Source organism: Bos mutus, chromosome 23, assembly GCF_027580195.1.
Source record: "Bos mutus isolate GX-2022 chromosome 23, NWIPB_WYAK_1.1, whole genome shotgun sequence".
Taxonomy (NCBI): domain Eukaryota; kingdom Metazoa; phylum Chordata; class Mammalia; order Artiodactyla; family Bovidae; genus Bos; species Bos mutus.
In genome coordinates, this window is record NC_091639.1 from 25,674,419 (window position 1) to 25,699,155 (window position 24,737).

Genomic DNA, 24,737 nt, shown 5'->3' on the forward strand with positions numbered 1-24,737 from the left:
TTGTAACACACTGTTAAGCAACCAGAGACTTTAATTTTTTTTGGTGCGTTCATGTGTGTGTGTGGGTTTTTTAAAATTAGAAATGTTAAAAAGTTGAGATATAATCTACATGATTTTACTTTTTGAAACAGAGCTTGCTGGTCATTATGCTACATACCTTGTTTCTAAACTTCACAGCATCTTGTGAGCTATGTCTCTTTATCTCCATTTTCCAGATGAGGACAATGAGGCTTAGAAGGCTTGTATGACCAATCCAGGGCCACTGGGGTGATAAAGAGGCACATTAAGAATTCAAATCCAGATTTGTCTGACTCAGAATTTGTTTTTACGACTGATTCTGGGTGTGGATGTAGCTAGTTTTATGCAGGAATTTTCTGGCCAGTTTTGAAGGATAAAATAAGTGTTTTAGCAAACAACCAAAATTCCTTAATGCCATTGTCAAAGAAACACAGTATTTTCTCTCAAATGATGAATATGCTTCTATGAAATTACTTTGCTGGTTGGGTGGAGAAGCATCATAGATTTTGATGTGGTCAAGTCGTTTAGATTTCTCAAAGGGTGTCATATGATTTTACCCACAGCATCACGTAAAGTTAGGGTTTCAGGTTGGCTCTTCCAGGTTTACACATGGCCCATCCATCTCATCTGAATACTATGTGATTTAGACAGAGAGAGAGAGAGAGAGAGAGAGAGAGAGAGAGATGACTGGAGAGGCATGCATAGAATAGTCCTAGAAAGTTTAGGCTAACTTGTTGGAAAAGGCAGAACAGCCCCCAAGTCCCTTGTTAGTAGATGTCTAGATGCTTTTTGTTTGAGAAAGAGAAGCCCAGAAGCTTCACAGTATCGGTCCTGATGTGTTTACTGGGGTGCAGGTGAAAATGGCCTCTATCAGGGTGGGCACTGCCGACTGGTTTGACTCCTGGGAGCAGAATGGGAGTGACAAGACCCAGCAACAGAAGACCCCCAAGCTGGAGCTGCTTGGGGGAGCCAGGTACTACCTGGAAGCAGAGCATCGAGGGAGAGCCCCCAGCAGTGGGGTGAGAATTGGTGTCCAGATCCACAACACCTGGCTGAATCCTGACGTGGTCAGCACATACCTCCGGGAGAAGCATCAGATCCGAGCTTGGGCCCAGAGACTTCCGGAAATCCAGGTCTGCCTGTGTTTTTTGTCCCATGGGGTTAGATTCAGGGGCTGAACTCTGCAAGGAATTTAGTGCTGGCTGGCTGGGAGCCAGGAGACTTGAGCCATAATGATAACTCTCCTACAAAAGAGATTGGACATCCATCCAATAGAGTTGAGAGGATTTTTTTTAAAAGGAGTCTTACTGTTGTGACACCCTGATTCATGGACTTAGTTTTGGGTACCAAAGTCCTGGTAAATCTTCCTTTGGAAACGTATTCCTCAAAGAGGAAATAAGGTCCTCCTAACACTCACGCCCATGTCTGCATGCCTGTGAGTGTATACATGCGTGATTTCATAGCTCTTTGACCCACTTAGGTCCTGTTTCCTGGTGTACTGTCTATAGCAAGTCAGGGAAGTATGTCTTATGTTCCTAGACTGTCTTTTTGGCTCAGTGAGCACATATTCTTTAATTCTGTCTCTCTTGACTTTATAGATGCTGACTCTGTCTGGCACGGGGAACTTCTTCCTTACCTGGGACAACGTTTCTAGTCAGCCAATCCCTGCAAATGCCACAGCCCATCAGGTGGGCATTTTATTCACATAGGGAGAGGCGGCGGAACTAGAGGTAGTCTTTACATCCATGGCATGAGCTCCTGGTCATTTTTCTTATTAACAGATTCAAACAGCCATTGAGGAGTTACTTGCAGTCAAATGCAAACTGGAACCCCTTTCAGCGAACATCTTACTCTGGCTGGGATTTGAACAAGGTACGATTCCTGGTTTGACAAACTCTGACCCTCTTCTTCACCCTTATCTTCTCTCTCTCTTTTTTAATGTAAACGGGGAACAATCTTCATTTCATCTCCAAGGTGACTCTGTTCGTTCCAATGGAAACTGGATTTGGACACAGTGTTTAAGAGAGAGGATGCATGTTTGGGAGGGAGCTGCTTGGTGTGGGAATCAGAGAAAGAAAAGACATCCCTTCTGTGCTGTCAGGGGAGCAGAGAGTTGGAAACGAAGGATGCTGGTAACTTAGGCTCAGGAACTGCATCTCATGCCACACGTGGGAAAGAGCAACCGATATAGGAGAGACATAGCAGAACAGTGCAAATCTTGTTTAACTCAAATAATATCTCAAAGGAATTCTTACATAATGCAGTAGTCTGTGCTCTGCATAGTATCTTGTGTCAGTCGTGTCTGACTCTTTGCGACCCTATGAACTGAAGCCCACCAGGCTTCTCTGTCTGTGGGATTCTCCAGCCAAGAATACTGGAGTGGGTTGCAGTTTCCTATGCCAGGGGATCTTCCCAACCGACCTATTGAACCGAGTCTCTTATGTCTTCTGCATTGGCAGATGGGTTCTTTACCACTTGGGAAGCCGAAGACGGTAGTCTAACATATTCCAAAAATGTGAGGATATGTTTTAGAAATAGTAAGGTGAGCTAAGTTGCAGTCAACACACCTTACCTCTTTGCTTCTCAATATTTTTTTTTTTTTGTGGTACACATAGAAAATGATAATAGATTTTTAATGCTCTGGAGCAGACATAATGTATTTCTCATAGGTGGAGCCTTCGAGCTGGAGGGTGCTGGCCACCGAGCCCTGCCCGGCTTGCCCAAGGACTAAGAGGCCGATGTCATGGAGAACCCATAACCTATTCCCTGCAGACATGTTGTGGAGCTCTGTTTGATAATTACTCCTGTCTTCCTATTTTATTTGAACTTCATCCAGGGTTAGAAGGTTCCACCTCTGATGGGCACCTCACCAGTGGGACAGAGCCCTTCTGTGGGAGGTTCAGTCTCCATCAGCCTCGACACCTTGTCCTGACACCTCCAGCTGTTCAGAAAGTCTACCGGCTAGATCAGTACACACACGTAAGTAGCAGCCATGGTGTTTGCAGGCCAGGTGGGTAGGGAGGGGTTGAAATTGTTCTCTGGGGTGGACAGTGGAGAAACAGAAGCACAAGGGAGTGGTTACCATGACTCACAAGCTGTTTCAGGCTGAGGTGCTAGGTTTTGGGTGTGAATGGACACCTTGGGTCCTCCGTTAGCTAGTTGCTGCATAGAAATGCCTTTGTAATAACTGAGACCTATGGAAGCTTCTGGGCTTTCTAGGTGGCTTAGTGGTAAAGAATCCACCTGCCAATGCAGGAGACATGGATTTGATCCCTGGGTTGGGAAGATCCCTTGGAGGAGGAAATGGAAGCCCGCTCCAGTATTCTAGCCTGGAGAGTCCCATGGACAGAGGAGCCTGGAGGGCTATAGTCCATGGAGTTGCAAAGAGCTGGAGTTGGATTAATGACAAAACCACAACAATGACGACATGGAAGTTTCCATATGCTTCAGTGTTTTCTTTGGTCTCCAGGTATGAGAGCAGACTCTCCACTCAGACTCTCTGGTTTTGAATTCTGACTCTATACCCTGCATGCCCTCTGTGTTTTATCTTAGTTTATTCATCTGAGAAATGGGTGATAACAGGTCTGCCTCTCAAGCTATGGAGGAAGAGTGTATGAGGTAATCCAGTAAAGTGCTTGGGCAGCGGCTAGGACTTGTTTAAAGCTAGTTATTATTTATTATAGTTACTGTTATTATTGATGGATGGACTGACACATTCCTCCAGTACCTCATATCCTTTGCGTCAATAGCTCTGCTCTTTGGGAACCAGTGTGAACCTTCCTGGGATAACTGAGCTCACGGCAGTGGTTTCAAGTCCTTTCTGAGTCAAAAAAGAGTGGGAGTTGGGACTAAACGGTTCAGGAAAGGGCAACACCCAACTTCCAGCCTTTCTTCTATAGCACAGGCACCCAGCAGGTGGTGGTGGGGATTTAGCTCACACTAGAGGCCTTGGAATATGGAATGAAACAGGGCAAAGACTAATAGAGTTTTGCCAAGAAAATGCACTGGTCATAACAAACACCCTCTTCCAACAACACAAGAGAAGACTCTATACATGGACATCACCAGATGGTCAACACTGAAATCAGATTGATTATATTCTTTGCAGCCAAAGATGGAGAAGCTCTATACAGTCAACAAAAACAAGACCAGGAGCTGACTGTGGCTCAGATCATGAACTCCTTATTGCCAAATTCAGACTGAAATTGAAGAAAGTAGGGAAAACCACTAGACCATTCAGGTATGACCTAAATCAAATCCCTTATGATTATACAGTGGAAGTGAGAAATAGATTTAAGGGACTAGATCTGATAGATAGAGTGCCTGATGGCCTATGGAATGAGGTTCGTGACATTGTACAGGAGACAGGGATCAAGACCATCCCCATGGAAAAGAAATGCAAAAAAGCAAAATGGCTGTCTGGGGAGGCCTTACAAATAGCTGTGAAAAGAAGAGAAGTGAAAAGCAAAGGAGAAAAGGAAAGATATAAGCATCTGAATGCAGAGTTCCAAAGAATAGCAAGAAGAGATAAGAAAGCCTTCCGCAGTGATCAATGCAAAGGAATAGAGGAAAACAACAGAATGGGAAAGACTAGAAATCTCTTCAAGAAAATTAGAGATATCAAGGGAACATTTCATGCAAAGATGGGCTCGATAAAGGACAGAAATGGTGTGGACCTAACAGAAGCAGAAGATATTAAGAAGAGGTGGCAGGAATACACAGAAGAACTGTACAAAAGAGATCTTCATGACCCAGATAATCACGATGGTGTGATCACTCACCTAGAGCCAGACATCCTGGAATGTGAAGTCAAGTGGGCCTTAGAAAGCATCATTACAAACAAACAAAGCTAGTGCAGGTGATGGAATTCCAGTTGAGCTATTTCAAATCCTGAAAGATGATGCTGTGAAAGTGCTGCACTCAATTTGCCAGCAAATTTGGAAAACTCAGCAGTGGCCACAGGACTGGAAAAGGTCAGTTTTCATTCCAATCCCAAAGAAAGGCAATGCCAAAGAATGCTCAAACTACCGCACAATTGCACTCATCTCACATGCTAGTAAAGTAATGCTCAAAATTCTCCAAGCCAGGCTTCAGCAATACGTGAACCGTGAACTTCCCAATGTTCAAGCTGGTTTTAGAAAAGGCAGAGGAACCAGAGATCAAATTGCCAACATCTGCTGGATCATGGAAAAAGCACGAGAGTTCCAGAAAAACATCTATTTCTGCTTTATTGACTATGCCAAAGCCTTTGACTGTGTGGATCACAATAAACTGTGGAAAATTCTGAAAGAGATGGGAATACCAGACCACCTGACCCGCCTCTTGAGAAACCTGTATGCAGGTCAGGAAGCAACAGTTAGAACTGGACATGGAACAACAGACTGGTTCCAAATAGGAAAAGGAGTATGTCAAGCCTGTATATTGTCACCCTGCTTATTTAACTTATATGCAGAGTACATCATGAGAAACGCTGGGCTAGAAGAAGCACAAGCTGGAATCAAGATTGCCAGGAGAAATATCAGTAACCTCAGATATGCAGATGACACCACCCTTATGGCAGAAAGTGAAGAGGAACTCAAAAGCCTCTTGAGGAAAGTGAAAGAGGAGAGCAAAAAAGTTGGCTTAAAGCTCAATATTCAGAAAATGAAGATCATGGCATCTGGTCCCATCACTTCATGGGAAATAGATAGGGAAACAGTGGAAACAGTGTCAGACTTCATTTTTTGGGGCTCCAAAATCACTGCAGATGGTGACTGCAGCCATGAAATTAAAAGACGCTTACTCCTTGGAAGGAAAGTTATGACCAACCTAGACAGCATATTAAAAAGCAGAGACATTACTTTGCCAAGAAAGGTCTGTCTAGTCAAGGCTATGGTTTTTCCTGTTGTCATGTATGGATGTGAGAGTTGGACTGTGAAGAAGGCTGAGTGCCGAAGAATTGATGCTTTTAAACTGTGGTGTTGGAGAAGACTCTTGAGAGTCCCTTGGACTGCAAGGAGATCCAATCAGTCCATTCTGATGGAGATCAGCCCTGGGATTTCTTTGGAAGGAATGATGCTAAAGCTGAAACTCCAGTACTTTGGCCACTTCATGCGAAGAGTTGACTCATTGGAAAAGACTCTGATGCTAGGAGGGATTGGGGGCAGGAGGAGAAGGGGACGACAGAGGATGAGATGGCTGGATGGCATCACTGACTCAATGGATGTGAGTCTGGGTGAACTCTGGGAGTTGGTGATGGACAGGGAGGCCTGGCGTGCTGCGATTCATGGGGTCGCAAAGAGTTGGACACGACTGAGCGACTGAACTGAACTGAACTGAGAGGCATTTTTGGTCATCACAACCAGGGAAGTGTTAGTGCCATCCAGTGGGTAGATTCTAGGAAAGTTGCTACACGTTCTGCAATGCACAGTGTAAGAAAAGCACTCACAGAAAAGTCCCAGTCCTAAATGTCAATAGTGCCACAGTTGAAAAATCCTGCCAAACGATTTTACTTAACTCTGAATTAGAAGCCAAGGATGCTGGTGAGTTCAGGTTAAGGAATGAGGCTCAGACAGGTTCAGTGCCTTGCTTGAGGTTGCACAGGTATCTGGGTCACAACATGGGATTTCTAATTGAGATCTCTAATTGAGATAAAAAATCCTCACAGCCACACACAGTGCTAGGCATTGAATAACTCTCTGTTGGATAAATAGCAATTTGCTCTAAACTAAGGTAAGATCCGGAGAAGGCAATGGCACCCCACTCCAGTACTCTTGCCTGGAAAATCCCATGGACGGAGGAGCCTGGTGGGCTGCAGTCCATGGGGTCGCTAAGAGTCGGACACGACTGAGTGACTTCCCTTTCACTTTTCACTTTCATGCGTTGGAGAAGGAAATGGCAACCCACTCCAGTGTTCTTGCCTGGAGAATCCCAGGGACGGCGGAGCCTGGTGGGCTTCCGTCTATGGGGTCGCACAGAGTCGGACACGACTGAAGCGATTTAGCAGCAGCAGCAGCAGCAGCAAGGTAAGGTCTAGGAGGGCAGGCGTGGTCTGGCTGTCTCTAGGTTGGTTCTAGGGGGTGGATTGTCCTCAATAAACATTACTTGAACAGCTGCTTCTTAGTGACAGAGCTGAAGCTCTTGTTTTGTGTCTCTAGTTGTGCCTTGCATACAGAGGCCACGAGAATACAACCCTGAAGATGACTGTGTCCTTCACAATTGGCCTTCAAAACCCTGTTAAGAACATCACGTGTGACTGGAGTCTCCTGGGGACCAGTCCTAAGTAGGTACCCACAGGTAGCTTGTCTGTGGGCAGGTGTGGTGGGAATTCTGCCAGATGGTATGGCTAACTATCCTGGGGACAGTGATTCATGGGAGGTATTGTCTGATAGTGGGGTCTCGGACAATAATTTCAGCTCTGAACATGTTTTATTTGGCAAAGAAGTTTGATTTAAGAGCAGTTAGTCGTTACATATATAAGGAGTCTGACATTTCTCATAGGCATAGAGTCAAAGACCATCATATGTGGAAGAGATTTTATGGAACATTCCTTGACATTACAGATGAGAAAAATCGGGGCCCAGAGAATGTGTGATTCACTGACATTCATTCAGCAAGTGAACAAAGATGCTGGAATATGATTCAGGCATTTTGATCCCTTGATTCAGCACTCTTTCCACATCTCTCAGGGGTTTTGTAAGTGGTTTTAAACCTAAGTGAGTCTTAGGTTTTAGAGACCACTAATCATCTCTGTGGTTAGAGCCTAACATGTGATCTGCTTAAGACACACAATTGTATTGTAATTTGAAAGTACTGCTGACATTGTTATGAATGGATGGTGGACTTAAACGTGACTCACTGGTGTTGTGTCCCAGCCAAGTTGAACCCATTTTGGGTGGGATGCTGGTACCATGGCAACCAGGACTGTGTGGTCTCCCAGCTGCATGGTCTTCAGGCCCAGGTTGGGGAACTGGGGCTCTCAGGTGAGAGGACTGTGGTGCTCACGGGAGGCCCGTGTCTGCTCTGTGCTTGTGTTCAGCTGGCAGTTCACCTGCACCGACCTCTGGAAGACGTGTGTGCATCACTCCTCGCATCTCCAGCTGCCTCCTGCAAATTCCCCAGTGCTGGTTCATCAGATTGACCTCCTCCCTCTGTCTCCAGAGATGGGCATGTTCTATGTGGATGAGATTATTATTGCAGACACAAACCTAACAGGTGATTATCAGATCTACTCTCCTCTATGAACTATCCATCAGATAGGGTCCTCAGGCTTTTCTGGAGGGGCTGCTTCTCTTTTAATGGAGAGAGAACAGATGATTCTCCATCTTTCCGCCTCGATCCCAGGGAGAAGATGAAGTTGTGATTGTGTGTATTTGGCTTTTATATCCCTCTAGCAAGTTCCTTCTGTTTTCTGTTATTTACCCCAATGTTTGCTCTTGCTTTGGGTGCCTGTCATCTTATCCCAATTTTACCACTTTCTGGCTGAGAGGCCTTGGTTTTCTCATCTATAAAATGGCATAATGAGGCCTCTACCCCATGGGATTACTATGAAGATTAACTGAAGTGTGATGTAAAGCACTCATCATGGGTCCTGACTGTAGTAGGTGCTCAGTAAATATGATCAGTTATTACTACTATTATCATTACTACTGTCAGGCCAGCAGGATTTCTCCCCCTCCATCTGTTAACATCTGTCATAAAAGGTGCTGTGAGGAACAGACCATCATTGGCCCTGAAATGGGCCACAAGTCTGATTTTAACACCCTTAGGGCCAACTTGGTGTTAGAGAGTCATCACATCCTCATGAGAATAGCTTTGTCTTTCTGCCCATCTGATTGCTCCCACGCATCACTCAGAGCTCAGGCCTGGCCCCTTCTGCACCAAGTCCCTTGATCTCAGCTGGCTTTGTTTGTCTTAAGGGCAAGGTGCTCACCAAGGGTTCCCTCGAGGCCACGTGTGACACACATGCCAGGGACAGAAGGCCAGAGGGGTGGTGTGGTTTGCTGCAAAGGGCCTCTAGGTTTCCAACTTGTTCACTCTCCCTCTTCCATTAAATCCCTTGTGACTCTGGCTTTCCTGCTTCTCATAGCTTCTCTTTCTCTCTTCAAGGAGAAAAGGATGGAATGGTCATTTGCGTTCTGATTTTCAAGTTGTGCAACTTTTAATGTTTTACCTGAAAGTTGCAGAGCTAAGGGGCAGGGAACTTGGGGGTGAGGGGTAAGAGAACTCTCTTTCAAGCCCTGAAATTGCATCATTTTTGATGCTCTTCAGAATTCCATCTCTTACCTGTTCCAGTGATTTGAGTGTTTTGGGCATCTGGCATCGCTGACTTCAAATTCCATGTTCTGACACACAGAAAATAATATTCAAATAGTGTGCTGGGATAACTGTCTGAATTCCTTGGTGCCCAAGACTGGCTGGGGCCTTTGGTGACCCCAAATTCTGCACAGATTCCCAGAGGGCTAATGGGATCAATATTTCATACACTTGAACCCACTAACTGGGAAACTCAGGACTAGATAATAGGTATCATTTCCCTTCCTCCTCTCCAAACCCTCAATGCCCAGGATCCCAACTCTTTCTCACGGCCATCACCTCTATGCACCCAAATGCTCCAGCATCTGGAGCCATGTACGGGTGAGGTGGGGAGGGGAGCAGGGAGGCAGAGGGCAGAGATAAGAAAGGCAGGAGGTGGCTTGGGTATAACAATCTGCTTCCCACTTGGTTCAGTCATCCTGCTGGCAACAATTTTTCTATGAGGATTATTTAATAGTAACATAAACTACATACTTGGGCTCCATATTCATATTTAATTGGCTGACATTTATCTGATCAGCTTAATATTTGATTATATTCTCCCACCTAATGTCCTCTATGAAATTTCTTTTTATTTAGTGGTAACTACCAAATACTTCTCATTTAATTCTCAGAACCCCTAAGATGGCCCTATGATCCCCACTCTATAGATTAAGAAACCAAAGCTAAGAGGGTGCTGAGTGTCTTGCCTCAAATCTTTGGGGATGTGGGGGACATTGAAACCTAGAGATCACTGGCACCAGAGCCATTTTTAATGACTCCATACTCAGTAGAGCAGATGAACTTTTATCGAGCACTGGCTCTGTGCCTGGTGTTGTGCTCAGCACTGGGCCTGCAAGGATGCTGCTTTTCAACTGTTTGCTGTCTCGATGGCACAGACTTGGGGAAGAAACTGCATTTACATGGTGCCTAATAGAAGGGAAAGAGGATATTACGCTGGCCCTTTAAACCTGCCATCTCAGTAAACTCTCCCTGCCAAAATGCAGACTGATGTCTATCATGAGTCCCACTTTTAGCAATGAGAAAAGAGTCTTACAGGGTATGGTGATTAGCCAAATGGTCACCCAGTAGAAGTGGAAAATCAGGATTTGCAAAATGGTCTGTCTTAAATGCTTGCCCTGTGTCTGCACACATGGTGACACCATGCAGTGGATAAAACTCAAGTATCTCTAGGATCTGCCTTGTGTGTTCCGTGTTCCTGAGGGGATCATCTTGCATTGCTGGAGCTGCCGGGACTTGGAGAAGGAAAGGAGGAAGAGAGGGGCAGTGCACACCGCCACAGATGAGCTGTGTGTTTGCACGTGTGTGTGGCGGCAGGGGACCTCCAACGGAACAGGGAATGATGATTGGTTGGCTTGGGGCTTACTGAAGTTTGCTGTGGAATTAGTCATTGTCTTCTTATATCATGACCTTGCATTTTCCTTTGGCAACTGAATTCCTCCCTCTTCCTTTTCTCCTCATGGCAGCAGGTAGGTGGGAATCTCTGTTTTCATGGTGTGCTGAGATGTGAGTGACTCAGACCCTCCAGCAGGGACCATCCACCCAGCAGGTCTTCCATCTTGATTTACTTGATGATGTTTGGCTCCTCGGTCTCCAGTTTCTCAGGCGGACACTGGTACAGCTCGCCCTGGCGGCAATCTGCTGGAATTGCTCTCGGTGTGGGATCACCTCCTGTCTACAATGTGACCTCCTGGTTGGCGGGTGTGGCCTGGAGCTCCCACTCATCACTGCAAGGTAGGGAACCATCTTTGGTCACCTGTCCCTCCTTAAAATTGCTAACTGGCCTTAGGAGTCACAGCGGTGAGACTTTTTATCAATCAGGAAATTTTACCTGCCTTGCTGCTTACAGCAATAGTTCTCAGTGTTAAGAATGCTGCATCAGACTTACCTGAAGGTTGTGTTAAAACACAAGTTGCTGTGCCCTAACCACACCATCTTAATTCAGTAGGCTTGGTGGCAGGGCCTGATAATTTGCTTTTCTAATGAGTTCCCAGGCAATGCTGATTCTGTTGATCTGGGGGCTAGTTCCTAGTTAATTACTTTACAAGTAGATGTATTTTTATGCTTTTCAGAGGTTCACATTACCACTGTTTTCTTCTTGCTACTCTTCTTCCATTCCATTAATAAGATTAATATATTAATCTTACTGGAATTCTTTGAGGCAAAAGGAAGTACAATTCATAGACAAAGGAACAGAACCAGCCAGTTCTGAAAGCTCACCACCAGATGGCACTAGAGCCACATAAGCGTTGATTCGTCAATAAACCGTCTTGGCCATAGTTTACAAAGCAGTAACTAAGAATCAGGCTCCTCCAAGCTCCTGGAACACATGCATGCTGTAATTCGTCCTTTTAAATGTTCACTAAAAGCCGTAGGATGGGAACGACTGAGATGCCTTGTCTTTAAAATTTCTTTTCCCCTGTATCTAACATGTTCTGAAATGAGTTCTCATTACTTACACCGTGCTTGAGACTTTTATCAATGTTAGAAAGCTTGAATCTATATTCCACATTTCTTGACAATGTTTCACGGTCCTCTGGGTAGAAAAAGACAAAAGTCATCAATAGAATAAAGGAGGGAAAGGCTTTTGGTGATGGAGAGGAGACGCCAGATGAGCCCCCTGTGATCCTGTGCTCCAAATGCCAAAGTTATTAACTCTGAAATGATGGAGTATAATCTAGGTCCACACTTAGAAAGGTGCTCACAACCTCCCTTCTGAGTTTTCTCAGGCTCCTTAGCTCCTTCTGGAAGCCTTCAGCCTGAGAAAGTCAGGACAACACAGGATGGCCCCCCAACCAGATAAGCCTCAGTCTAACTGTTTCTGTGTGTTTGTGAGTATGCACATCAATACGTAGTACTTAAGTAATATTACTGATCAAAATCACACATGTTCATTGTTGAAAATGTGGAAAGTACAGAAAAGCACATAGAAAAGGTACAAATCACTCATAACCCCTCTGTTCAGAGATACTTTCTTTTAACACGTTGAATCCATGTTCTAAAATACTCTTTTCCCAAGGCAGTTTTTATATACACACACACATATACAAAAAAATACATGTATATGTACTATATATTTATATATATTTGGTAGCTCAGACGATGAAGAATCCGCCTGCAGTACAAGAGACCTAGGTTCAATCCTGGGTTGGGAAGATCCCTGGAGAAGGGAATGGCAACCTACTCCAGTATTCTTACCTGGAGAATTCCAAGGACAGTGGAGTCTGGCAGGCTACTGTCCACGGGTCAAAAAGAACCAGACACAACTGAGTGACTAACACTAACTAATTATATATATTTACTTTTTAAACCTCAAGTTGGTACAACAGATAAGACACTGTATTTGCAACATGTCCTTTTCCCCTACTGGTATAAATGGAATATTTCCCCATTTCATTAAGCATGCTTTTTAATGGCTGAATAGTATTCCACTGCATGGTATGTCATGATTTATTTGACCCACTTATTGTACTGAAAGCAGGATTAGGTATGCAGTGTGCATGCAGGTGCTGGATAAGGACTCTGCTAGATGGAGTGGCCTGTTTCTGCTGAGGATACTGAGCGCAGAGGATCTGTGGATCAGGGTGAGCTTTCATCTGACTGTGAAGATACAGTTAGAGAGCACAGGCTTCTCCTTCCACTGTGCATCAGGACCAGAGCAGCGGAGGCTACACTCCTCACTCTTCACTCTGCCTCTGCGTTCTCCCAGGATCAGTAGAGGGGGAGAGTGGAACACCCTTAGAGACCCCTCATTCACCTTTCATTTTCTCTGCTGTGGTGGGAGAGGGATTATTTTGGAGCTCATGCTCATGGCCTGGAAACGTGGGAGACTGTGTGGTCCTTGAGATGGAGCTGTGCTCTGTCTGGAGCAGCTGCTCGAGGGTCCTTGTGGTTAATGCTTTGTTTCTGACATGTTGCAGCGCTGTGCCCACTGAAGGAGCAGAGGAAGGATCCCGGTTGGTCCAGGTGACAACACAGAGACTGCAGAGGACAAGTCCACCTTTAGGAGGACACTTTCGCATCCAGCTTTCTGACACAGCGATTCCTGGTAAGGGGCCGTGAATGCAGCATTTCTTGTTGAAGCTTTCGCATCCCCAGGCAAACAACATCCTGCTGATAGGGTGACAGTCTTAAAGTTAGCATACTTTGTTAATTTTCCAGTGTCTGAGAATGACTTTTCTAAAATTAAAGATCTGGGATATCCTTGTCAATATGATCCCAGTCTTTCAGCTTTACAGATGAGGAAACTGAGTGGATTAGCTTCCCTCGGCTGTCATAACAAATTATACAAGCTTGGTGGCTTAAAATGACTGAAATGTATTTTCTTAGAGTTCTGGAGGCCAAAGTGCAAAATCAAGTTGTCGGCAGGGCCACGCCCTCCTCAGGCCTAGGGGAGGATCTGTTTTCTGCCTCTGTAGCTGCTGGTGGCTGTTGGCATCCCTCGGTGCAGTGCATCGTCCCAGCCCCTGCCTCCTGGTTACATGGTCTCTTCCTCTGCCGTCTCCAAACTCCCTCTAAGGATAAATAGGACTGCATTTTTGACCCACCTGGATAATCCGGGATGATTCCCTCTTCTCAAGATCCTTAATCACATCCTTTGCTCTATGATATAACATCATAGTTTCCAAGAATTAGGATGTATCTTTTTGAGGGCCACCATTCAGCTCAGTCTACTCAGGCTTGCCCGAAGCTCATAAAAATAGCTGAAGCAGGGTCCAGGTATGAACTTGAGTATTTGCTTCTCAAAGAGTTCAGTCTTCTTCTCTAGAATTTCATAGACCAAGATCCATGGTAGCCACCGCCTTTCTAAATTAAACTCCCAAGTGATCCCACATGATATTGAGTGTTTTAGAAACCGTATCCATGGGGTTGCAGAGTCAGACACGACTGAGCAACTGAACTGAACTGAGAAACCATATTAAATGTAGAAAGAGCTTTCAACTGCAATGAGAATATAAATGTTTCTAAATCTTCAACTATCAGTGTATATACATCTCATCAAGGACAGGGTTAGAAGTGATTTTAATATTTATTTAGTAACAACATAGGGGAAATTGGGGGCTCAGGAGAATGTAAGAGTGGTTGTCCAAAAGTTGGCAAGTGGTCCAAAAATCTACCCTCCTGAGAAGAAAGATGCTGGACTTGCAAAGAAGTCCATCCTTGGCTGGAGGAATGGAGTTTTTCCTCTAGTAGGACAGCTTAGGAAAAGTAGATGGCCCTGAGGCTATTGGAAACTGTAAGTGTGTGAGTAAGTGCGCTAGAGCTCTGCCACTGTGAAGCCCATTACTGTGCTGTTTCCCTTCTCATAATGAGGGAACTGCAGAATACCTGTTGAGAGATTTTTTTTTTCCTGCCATCATCTTCTGTTGCTGATGCTCTTCACATCACTGTCTGCAAAACAACTGGGGGGATAAGCCAGCCTTCACCTGGCCATTTGAAATGGCCCTCAAATGATGTATTCATATAGGACAATCTTTTTTTTTTAAAGATGAGTTTTGTTTGCATTTTGGAAATGCAGTGGTATTTCATTAACACTCCAGGGCAGTGTGGATTCAAACCCTGTTAAGAACATCACGTGTGACTGGAGTCTCCTGGGGACCAGTCCTAAGTAGGTACCACAGGTAGCTTGTCTGTGGGCAGGTGTGGTGGGAATTCTGCCAGATGGTATGGCTAACTATCCTGGGGACAGTGATTCATGGGAGGTATTGTCTGATAGTGGGTCTCGGACAATAATTTCAGCTCTGAACATGTTTTATTTGGCAAAGAAGTTTGATTTAAGAGCAGTTAGTCGTTACATATATAAGGAGTCTGACATTTCTCATAGGCATAGAGTCAAAGACCATCATATGTGGAAGAGATTTTATGGAACATTCCTTGACATTACAGATGAGAAAAATCGGGGCCCAGAGAATGTGTGATTCACTGACATTCATTCAGCAAGTGAACAAAGATGCTGGAATATGATTCAGGCATTTTGATCCCTTGATTCAGCACTCTTTCCACATCTCTCAGGGGTTTTGTAAGTGGTTTTTAAACCTAAGTGAGTCTTAGGTTTTAGAGACCACTAATCATCTCTGTGGTTAGAGCCTAACATGTGATCTGCTTAAGACACACAATTGTATTGTAATTTGAAAGTACTGCTGACATTGTTATGAATGGATGGTGGACTTAAACGTGACTCACTGGTGTTGTGTCCCAGCCAAGTTGAACCCATTTTGGGTGGGATGCTGGTACCATGGCAACCAGGACTGTGTGGTCTCCCAGCTGCATGGTCTTCAGGCCCAGGTTGGGGAACTGGGGCTCTCAGGTGAGAGGACTGTGGTGCTCACGGGAGGCCCGTGTCTGCTCTGTGCTTGTGTTCAGCTGGCAGTTCACCTGCACCGACCTCTGGAAGACGTGTGTGCATCACTCCTCGCATCTCCAGCTGCCTCCTGCAAATTCCCCAGTGCTGGTTCATCAGATTGACCTCCTCCCTCTGTCTCCAGAGATGGGCATGTTCTATGGGATGAGATTATTGCAGACACAAACCTAACAGGTGATTATCAGATCTACTCTCCTCTATGAACTATCCATCAGATAGGGTCCTCAGGCTTTTCTGGAGGGGCTGCTTCTCTTTTAATGGAGAGAGAACAGATGATTCTCCATCTTTCCGCCTCGATCCCAGGGAGAAGATGAAGTTGTGATTGTGTGTATTTGGCTTTTATATCCCTCTAGCAAGTTCCTTCTGTTTTCTGTTATTTACCCCAATGTTTGCTCTTGCTTTGGGTGCCTGTCATCTTATCCCAATTTTACCACTTTCTGGCTGAGAGGCCTTGGTTTTCTCATCTATAAAATGGCATAATGAGGCCTCTACCCCATGGGATTACTATGAAGATTAACTGAAGTGTGATGTAAAGCACTCATCATGGGTCCTGACTGTAGTAGGTGCTCAGTAAATATGATCAGTTATTACTACTATTATCATTACTACTGTCAGGCCAGCAGGATTTCTCCCCCTCCATCTGTTAACATCTGTCATAAAAGGTGCTGTGAGGAACAGACCATCATTGGCCCTGAAATGGGCCACAAGTCTGATTTTAACACCCTTAGGGCCAACTTGGTGTTAGAGAGTCATCACATCCTCATGAGAATAGCTTTGTCTTTCTGCCCATCTGATTGCTCCCACGCATCACTCAGAGCTCAGGCCTGGCCCCTTCTGCACCAAGTCCCTTGATCTCAGCTGGCTTTGTTTGTCTTAAGGGCAAGGTGCTCACCAAGGGTTCCCTCGAGGCCACGTGTGACACACATGCCAGGGACAGAAGGCCAGAGGGGTGGTGTGGTTTGCTGCAAAGGGCCTCTAGGTTTCCAACTTGTTCACTCTCCCTCTTCCATTAAATCCCTTGTGACTCTGGCTTTCCTGCTTCTCATAGCTTCTCTTTCTCTCTTCAAGGAGAAAAGGATGGAATGGTCATTTGCGTTCTGATTTTCAAGTTGTGCAACTGTTAATGTTTTACCTGAAAGTTGCAGAGCAAAGGGCAGGAACTTGGGGGTGAGGGGTAAGAGAACTCTCTTTCAAGCCCTGAAATTGCATCATTTTTGATGCTCTTCAGAATTCCATCTCTTACCTGTTCCAGTGATTTGAGTGTTTTGGGCATCTGGCATCGCTGACTTCAAATTCCATGTTCTGACACACAGAAAATAATATTCAAATAGTGTGCTGGGATAACTGTCTGAATTCCTTGGTGCCCAAGACTGGCTGGGGCCTTTGGTGACCCCAAATTCTGCACAGATTCCCAGAGGGCTAATGGGATCAATATTTCATACACTTGAACCCACTAACTGGGAAACTCAGGACTAGATAATAGGTATCATTTCCCTTCCTCCTCTCCAAACCCTCAATGCCCAGGATCCCAACTCTTTCTCACGGCCATCACCTCTATGCACCCAAATGCTCCAGCATCTGGAGCCATGTACGGGTGAGGTGGGGGAGGGAGCAGGGAGGCAGAGGGCAGAGATAATAAAGGCAGGAGGTGGCTTGGGTATAACAATCTGCTTCCCACTTGGTTCAGTCATCCTGCTGGCAACAATTTTTCTATGAGGATTATTTAATAGTAACATAAACTACATACTTGGGCTCCATATTCATATTTAATTGGCTGACATTTATCTGATCAGCTTAATATTTGATTATATTCTCCCACCTAATGTCCTCTATGAAATTTCTTTTTTTATTTAGTGGTAACTACCAAATACTTCTCATTTAATTCTCAGAACCCCTAAGATGGCCCTATGATCCCCACTCTATAGATTAAGAAACCAAAGCTAAGAGGGTGCTGAGTGTCTTGCCTCAAATCTTTGGGGATGTGGGGGACATTGAAACCTAGAGATCACTGGCACCAGAGCCATTTTTAATGACTCCATACTCAGTAGAGCAGATGAACTTTTATCGAGCACTGGCTCTGTGCCTGGTGTTGTGCTCAGCACTGGGCCTGCAAGGATGCTGCTTTTCAACTGTTTGCTGTCTCGATGGCACAGACTTGGGGAAGAAACTGCATTTACATGGTGCCTAATAGAAGGGAAAGAGGATATTACGCTGGCCCTTTAAACCTGCCATCTCAGTAAACTCTCCCTGCCAAAATGCAGACTGATGTCTATCATGAGTCCCACTTTAGCAATGAGAAAAGAGTCTTACAGGGGTATGGTGATTAGCCAAATGGTCACCCAGTAGAAGTGGAAAATCAGGATTTGCAAAATGGTCTGTCTTAAATGCTTGCCCTGTGTCTGCACACATGGTGACACCATGCAGTGGATAAAACTCAAGTATCTCTAGGATCTGCCTTGTGTGTTCCGTGTTCCTGAGGGGATCATCTTGCATTGCTGGAGCTGCCGGGACTTGGAGAAGGAAAGGAGGAAGAGAGGGGCAGTGCACACCGCCACAGATGAGCTGTGTGTTTGCACGTGTGTGTGGCGGCAGGGGACCTCCAACGGAACAGGGAATGATGATTGGTTGGCTTGGGGCTTACTGAAGTTTGCTGTGGAATTAGTCATTGTCTTCTTATATCATGACCTTGCATTTTCCTTTGGCAACTGAATTCCTCCCTCTTCCTTTTCTCCTCATGGCAGCAGGTAGGTGGGAATCTCTGTTTTCATGGTGTGCTGAGATGTGAGTGACTCAGACCCTCCAGCAGGGACCATCCACCCAGCAGGTCTTCCATCTTGATTTACTTGATGATGTTTGGCTCCTCGGTCTCCAGTTTCTCAGGCGGACACTGGTACAGCTCGCCCTGGCGGCAATCTGCTGGAATTGCTCTCGGTAGTGGGATCACCTCCTGTCTACAATGTGACCTCCTGGTTGGCGGGGTGTGGCCTGGAGCTCCCACTCATCACTGCAAGGTAGGGAACCATCTTTGGTCACCTGTCCCTCCTTAAAATTGCTAACTGGCCTTAGGAGTCACAGCGGTGAGACTTTTTATCAATCAGGAAATTTTACCTGCCTTGCTGCTTACAGCAATAGTTCTCAGTGTTAAGAATGCTGCATCAGACTTACCTGAAGGTTGTGTTAAAACACAAGTTGCTGTGCCCTAACCACACCATCTTAATTCAGTAGGCTTGGTGGCAGGGCCTGATAATTTGCTTTTCTAATGAGTTCCCAGGCAATGCTGATTCTGTTGATCTGGGGCTAGTTCTAGTTAATTACTTTACAAGTAGATGTATTTTTATGCTTTTCAGAGTTCACATTACCACTGTTTTCTTCTTGCTACTCTTCTTCCATTCCATTAATAAGATTAATATATTAATCTTACTGGAATTCTTTGAGGCAAAAGGAAGTACAATTCATAGACAAAGGAACAGAACCAGCCAGTTCTGAAAGCTCACCACCAGATGGCACTAGAGCCACATAAGCGTTGATTCGTCAATAAACCGTCTTGGCCATAGTTTACAAAGCAGTAACTAAGAATCAGGCTCCTCCAAGCTCCTGGAACACATGCATGCTGTAATTCGTCCTTTTAAATGTTCACTAAAAGCCGTAGGATGGGAACGACTGAGATGCCTTGTCTTTAAAATTTCTTTTCTCCCCCTGTATCTAACATGTTCTGAAATGAGTTCTCATTACTTACACCGTGCTTGAGACTTTTTATCAATGTTAGAAAGCTTGAATCTATATTCCACATTTCTTGACAATGTTTCACGGTCCTCTGGGTAGAAAAGACAAAAAGTCATCAATAGAATAAAGGAGGGAAAGGCTTTTGGTGATGGAGAGGGAGACGTCAGATGAGCCCCCTGTGATCCTGTGCTCCAAATGCCAAAGTTATTAACTCTGAAATGATGGAGTATAATCTAGGTCCACACTTAGAAAGGTGCTCACAACCTCCCCTTCCGAGTTTTCTCAGGCTCCTTAGCTCCTTTTGGAAGCCTTCAGCCTGAGAAAGTCAGGACAACACAGGATGGCCCCCAACCAGATAAGCCTCAGTCTGACTGTTTCTGTGTGTTTGTGAGTATGCACATCAATACGTAGTACTTAAGTAATATTACTGATCAAAATCACACATGTTCATTGTTGAAAATGTGGAAAGTACAGAAAAGCACATAGAAAAGGTACAAATCACTCATAATCCCTCTGTTCAGAGATACTTTCTTTTAACACGTTGAATCCATGTTCTAAAATACTCTTTTCCCCAAGGCAGTTTTTATATACACACACACATATACATATATACACAAAATACATGTATATGTACTATATATTTATATATATTTGGTAGCTCAGACGATGAAGAATCCGTCTGCAGTACAAGAGACCTAGGTTCAATCCCTGGGTTGGGAAGATCCCCTGGAGAAGGGAATGGCAACCTACTCCAGTATTCTTACCTGGAGAATTCCAAGGACAGTGGAGTCTGGCAGGCTACTGTCCATGGGGTCACAAAGAATCGGACACAACTGAGTGACTAACACTAACTAATTATATATATTTACTTTTTAAACCTCAAGTTGGTACAACAGATAAGACACTGTATTTGCAACATGTCCTTTTCCCCTACTGGTATAAATGGAATATTTCCCCATTTCATTAAGCATGCTTTTTAATGGCTGAATAGTATTCCACTGCATGGTATGTCATGATTTATTTGACCCACTTATTGTACTGAAAGCAGGATTAGGTATGCAGTGTGCATGCAGGTGCTGGATAAGGACTCTGCTAGATGGAGTGGCCTGTTTCTGCTGAGGATACTGAGCGCAGAGGATCTGTGGATCAGGGTGAGCTTTCATCTGACTGTGAAGATACAGTTAGAGAGCACAGGCTTCTCCTTCCACTGTGCATCAGGACCAGAGCAGCGGAGGCTACACTCCTCACTCTTCACTCTGCCTCTGCGTTCTCCCAGGATCAGTAGAGGGGGAGAGTGGAACACCCTTAGAGACCCCTCATATTCACCTTTCATTTTCTCTGCTGTGGTGGGAGAGGGATTATTTTGGAGCTCATGCTCATGGCCTGGAAACGTGGGAGACTGTGTGGTCCTTGAGATGGAGCTGTGCTCTGTCTGGAGCAGCTGCTCGAGGGTCCTTGTGGTTAATGCTTTGTTTCTGACATGTTGCAGCGCTGTGCCCACTGAAGGAGCAGAGGAAGGATCCCGGTTGGTCCAGGTGACAACACAGAGACTGCAGAGGACAAGTCCACCTTTAGGAGGACACTTTCGCATCCAGCTTTCTAACACAGCGATTCCTGGTAAAGGGGCCGTAACGGGTGCAGCATTTCTTTTTGAAGCTTTCCGTGGCATCCCCAGGCAAACAACATCCTGCTGATAGGGTGACAGTCTTAAAGTTAGCATACTTTGTTAATTTTCCAGTGTCTGAGAATGACTTTTCTAAAATTAAAGATCTGGGATATCCTTGTCAATATGATCCCAGTCTTTCAGCTTTACAGATGAGGAAACTGAGTGGATTAGCTTCCTACGGCTATCATAACAAATTATACAAGCTTGGTGGCTTAAAATGACTGAAATGTATTTTCTTAGAGTTCTGGAGGCCAAAGTGCAAAATCAAGTTGTCGGCAGGGCCACGCTTCCTCCTCAGGCCTAGGGGAGGATCTGTTTTCTGCCTCTGTAGCTGCTGGTGGCTGTTGGCATCCCTCGGTGCAGTGCATCGTCCCAGCCCCTGCCTCCTGGTTACATGGTCTCTTCCTCTGCCGTCTCCAAACTCCCTCTAAGGATAAATAGGACTGCATTTTTGACCCACCTGGATAATCCGGGATGATTCCCTCTTCTCAAGATCCTTAATCACATCCTTTGCTCTATGATATAACATCATAGTTTCCAAGAATTAGGATGTATCTTTTTGAGGGCCACCATTCAGCTCAGTCTACTCAGGCTTGCCCGAAGCTCATAAAAATAGCTGAAGCAGGGTCCAGGTATGAACTTGAGTATTTGCTTCTCAAAGAGTTCAGTCTTCTTCTCTAGAATTTCATAGACCAAGATCCATGGTAGCCACCGCCTTTCTAAATTAAACTCCCAAGTGATCCCACATGATATTGAGTGTTTTAGAAACCGTATCCATGGGGTTGCAGAGTCAGACACGACTGAGCAACTGAACTGAACTGAGAAACCATATTAAATGTAGAAAGAGCTTTCAACTGCAATGAGAATATAAATGTTTCTAAATCTTCAACTATCAGTGTATATACATCTCATCAAGGACAGGGTTAGAAGTGATTTAATACATTATTTATTTAGTAATAACATAGGGAAGTTGGGGCTCAGGAGAATGTAAGAGTGGTTGTCCAAAAGTTGGCAAGTGGTCCAAAAATCTACCCTCCTGAGAAGAAAGATGCTGGACTTGCAAAGAAGTCCATCCTTGGCTGGAGGAATGGAGTTTTTCCTCTAGTAGGACAGCTTAGGAAAAGTAGATGGCCCTGAGGCTATTGGAAACTGTAAGTGTGTGAGTAAGTGCGCTAGAGCTCTGCCACTGTGAAGCCCATTACTGTGCTGTTTCCCTTCTCATAATGAGGGAACTGCAGAATACCTGTTGAGAGATTTTTTTTTTCCTGCCATCATCTTCTGTTGCTGATGCTCTTCACATCACTGTCTGCAAAACAACTGGGGGATAAGCCAGCCTTCACCTGGCCATTTGAAATGGCCCTCAAATGATGTATTCATATAGGACAATCTTTTTTTTTTAAAGATGAGTTTTGTTTGCATTTTGGAAATGCAGTGGTATTTCATTAACACTCCAGGGCAGTGTGGGATTCAAGAGGATATCTCTTAAGTTGGTCAAGGCAATCTGGGTTTTAATCAAAACCCCTCTCACTTGTTTGGTGAGCTGTTGAATCACATTGGGTTTCATTTTCTTCATTTCTTAAGGAGGCATTAGGTACTCTTGCCTGGAAAATCCCAGGGACGGAGGAGCCTGGTAGGCTGCAGTCCATGGGGCTGCTAGGAGTCGGGCATGGCTGAGCGATTTCACTTGCACTTTTCACTTTCATGCATTGGAGAAGGAAATGGCAACCCACTCCAGTGTTCTTGCCTGGAGAATCCCAGGGATGGGGGAGCCTGGTGGGCTGCCGTCTGTGGGATTGCACAGAGCGGGACACGACTGAAATGACTTAGCAGCAGCAGCAGCAGGTTATCCAGATGACCCACCTCAAAGGGTTGCTGGGGTAGCTAATGAAATGGAAACTTCAGGTAAAGCATGAAACAGTTTTCAAACACAAGCCCAGAGTGCAGTTATTTCTCTGCATGGATGTGTGATGGGGAAGCAGGTGGTTGGGCTTAAAGGAAATTCTAATAGAGAAACCAGAGTTCAGTGCCAACATTCCTCAGCTTGGTTGGCTCTGTTTTTATAGGTGTCAGCTGCTTTATGCCTTTCCACTCCTTGTGGAAGGTGGCCAACTTTTCCCTATTCACAGGGCCAGCTACACTTTTTTTTTCCCGGGAAAAACTCAGTATTTAATTAGACTTTCAGGACTTACCAGTGTTTGGAATTCACATTTTGAGTTGACAGTTGAGATAGTTTTGTCTGATGTGACTGTGTTCTCTGCTTGAGAGATATGATGCTGGTTAAAGGAATCGTGATATAAAAAGTGAGCATCTACTTATGCTTGCCTTAAAAATTGCGTAACTGGACTGAGGGTTCTCTTGAAGCCACATCTTGAACCTGAGGGTCTCTGCATATGTGAAGGCATTTTAACCTGTATTCTGCTGTCTTGATGATGAGAGGCTACAAGGTGGAGTAATTAGTTTCCTGTATTTTCTATATTGCACTTCCCTGGTAGCTCAGCAGTAAAGAATCCTCCTGCAGGAGATGGGGGTTTGATCCCTGGGTTGAGAAGATCTCCTGTTGAAGGAAATGGCAACCCACTCTAAGATTCTTGCTTGGGAAATTCCATGGAAAGAGGGGCCTGACGGGCTACAGTCCATGGGGTTGCAAAAGAGTTGGACACAACTTAGCGACCAAAATAAGAACATTTTCGGTGTCATGACCTTCTCCCACAGGTGTCCCTGTGCACATCTCAGCCAGTCACCTCCAGAAGCTCTTACAAACCAGCGCTGATGACTTCACATCCAGGTACCTCAATGTTAGTGACTTCACTGTGACGGAGGATCTAAAGTCTTGCTATGAACATGTGTGGACCTTCTCCTGGTCCAGCCGGGTTGGGGACTTGCCCAACTTCATCAAGGTATGTATGGCATCCCTTTTGGCTTTATGGACTTGGTGCTCTGAAACAATTTTGTGAAAAAAAAAAATCAGAATTATATGAATGAAAACTGTCATGATTTGTGAATTTGTTGGAATACTCAAGTAAAAGAGCTCAATGATCTTTCTGAAAGTTTCAAGGTATGTTTTGTATCTCATATTCCTGATAAAGCAATTTAAGTATAATGTTGCCTTTCCTAACATGATGTAGGTAAAGAAATTGTTGGTCAGTGTCCACCATACAATAATTCTACATCTGTTATTGGATCATTTAAGCAGATGTGATTGACTTAGATTATCATGGAGGCAGATGGCAGAGCAGAAGGAAGTTTAGGAACGGATTTGCTGTCTTCGGATAATGACAAAACCAGATGCTCTTGCATATTTAGGGTTTTAAAAAATAATCTAATGATCATCTAGCATTTGGTTTTATGAAGTGAAATCCAAGGTGAAATTTTATTCTTGTTATTTGGTGTTGTGGGTCATCTGGTTTTCAAACAAAATCCTTGGGTGGAGATGGAGGAAGGACGGAAGTCATCTCATGGCACTTGTTTCCTGACATTTTATTTTAGTATTTGGATTGTAAACTTGTAAAATAGAAAAGCGCATGGGAACAAAATCTCTTGCAAGACTTGAGAGATTAGCATAGTGTGCATTTTTTGGTAACTCTACTTGCAAATAAATATTCTTCTAGTCTACTGGGGCTTTCATTCACCACTACTTACTGTTAGGCTTCTAGATTTCAAGCCCGGTGTCACTCT

At 44.6% G+C, this 24,737-nt stretch overlaps 1 protein-coding gene across 2 annotated transcripts in view; it reads left to right on the forward strand.

The window, feature by feature from the left end:
• The window catches only part of PKHD1 (PKHD1 ciliary IPT domain containing fibrocystin/polyductin), a 457,080-nt gene that overhangs the window by 33,600 nt on the left and 398,743 nt on the right, over positions 1–24,737 (forward strand). For both annotated transcript variants that reach the window (XM_070360807.1, XM_070360808.1), the window contains 9 exons: positions 873–1,151; positions 1,617–1,706; positions 1,800–1,890; positions 2,855–2,997; positions 7,155–7,279; positions 8,036–8,211; positions 18,546–18,684; positions 20,886–21,013; positions 23,775–23,959. In XM_070360807.1, the coding sequence (XP_070216908.1) occupies positions 873–1,151; positions 1,617–1,706; positions 1,800–1,890; positions 2,855–2,997; positions 7,155–7,279; positions 8,036–8,211; positions 18,546–18,684; positions 20,886–21,013; positions 23,775–23,959 (1,356 nt within the window). The remainder of the gene's footprint in view (positions 1–872; positions 1,152–1,616; positions 1,707–1,799; positions 1,891–2,854; positions 2,998–7,154; positions 7,280–8,035; positions 8,212–18,545; positions 18,685–20,885; positions 21,014–23,774; positions 23,960–24,737) is intronic.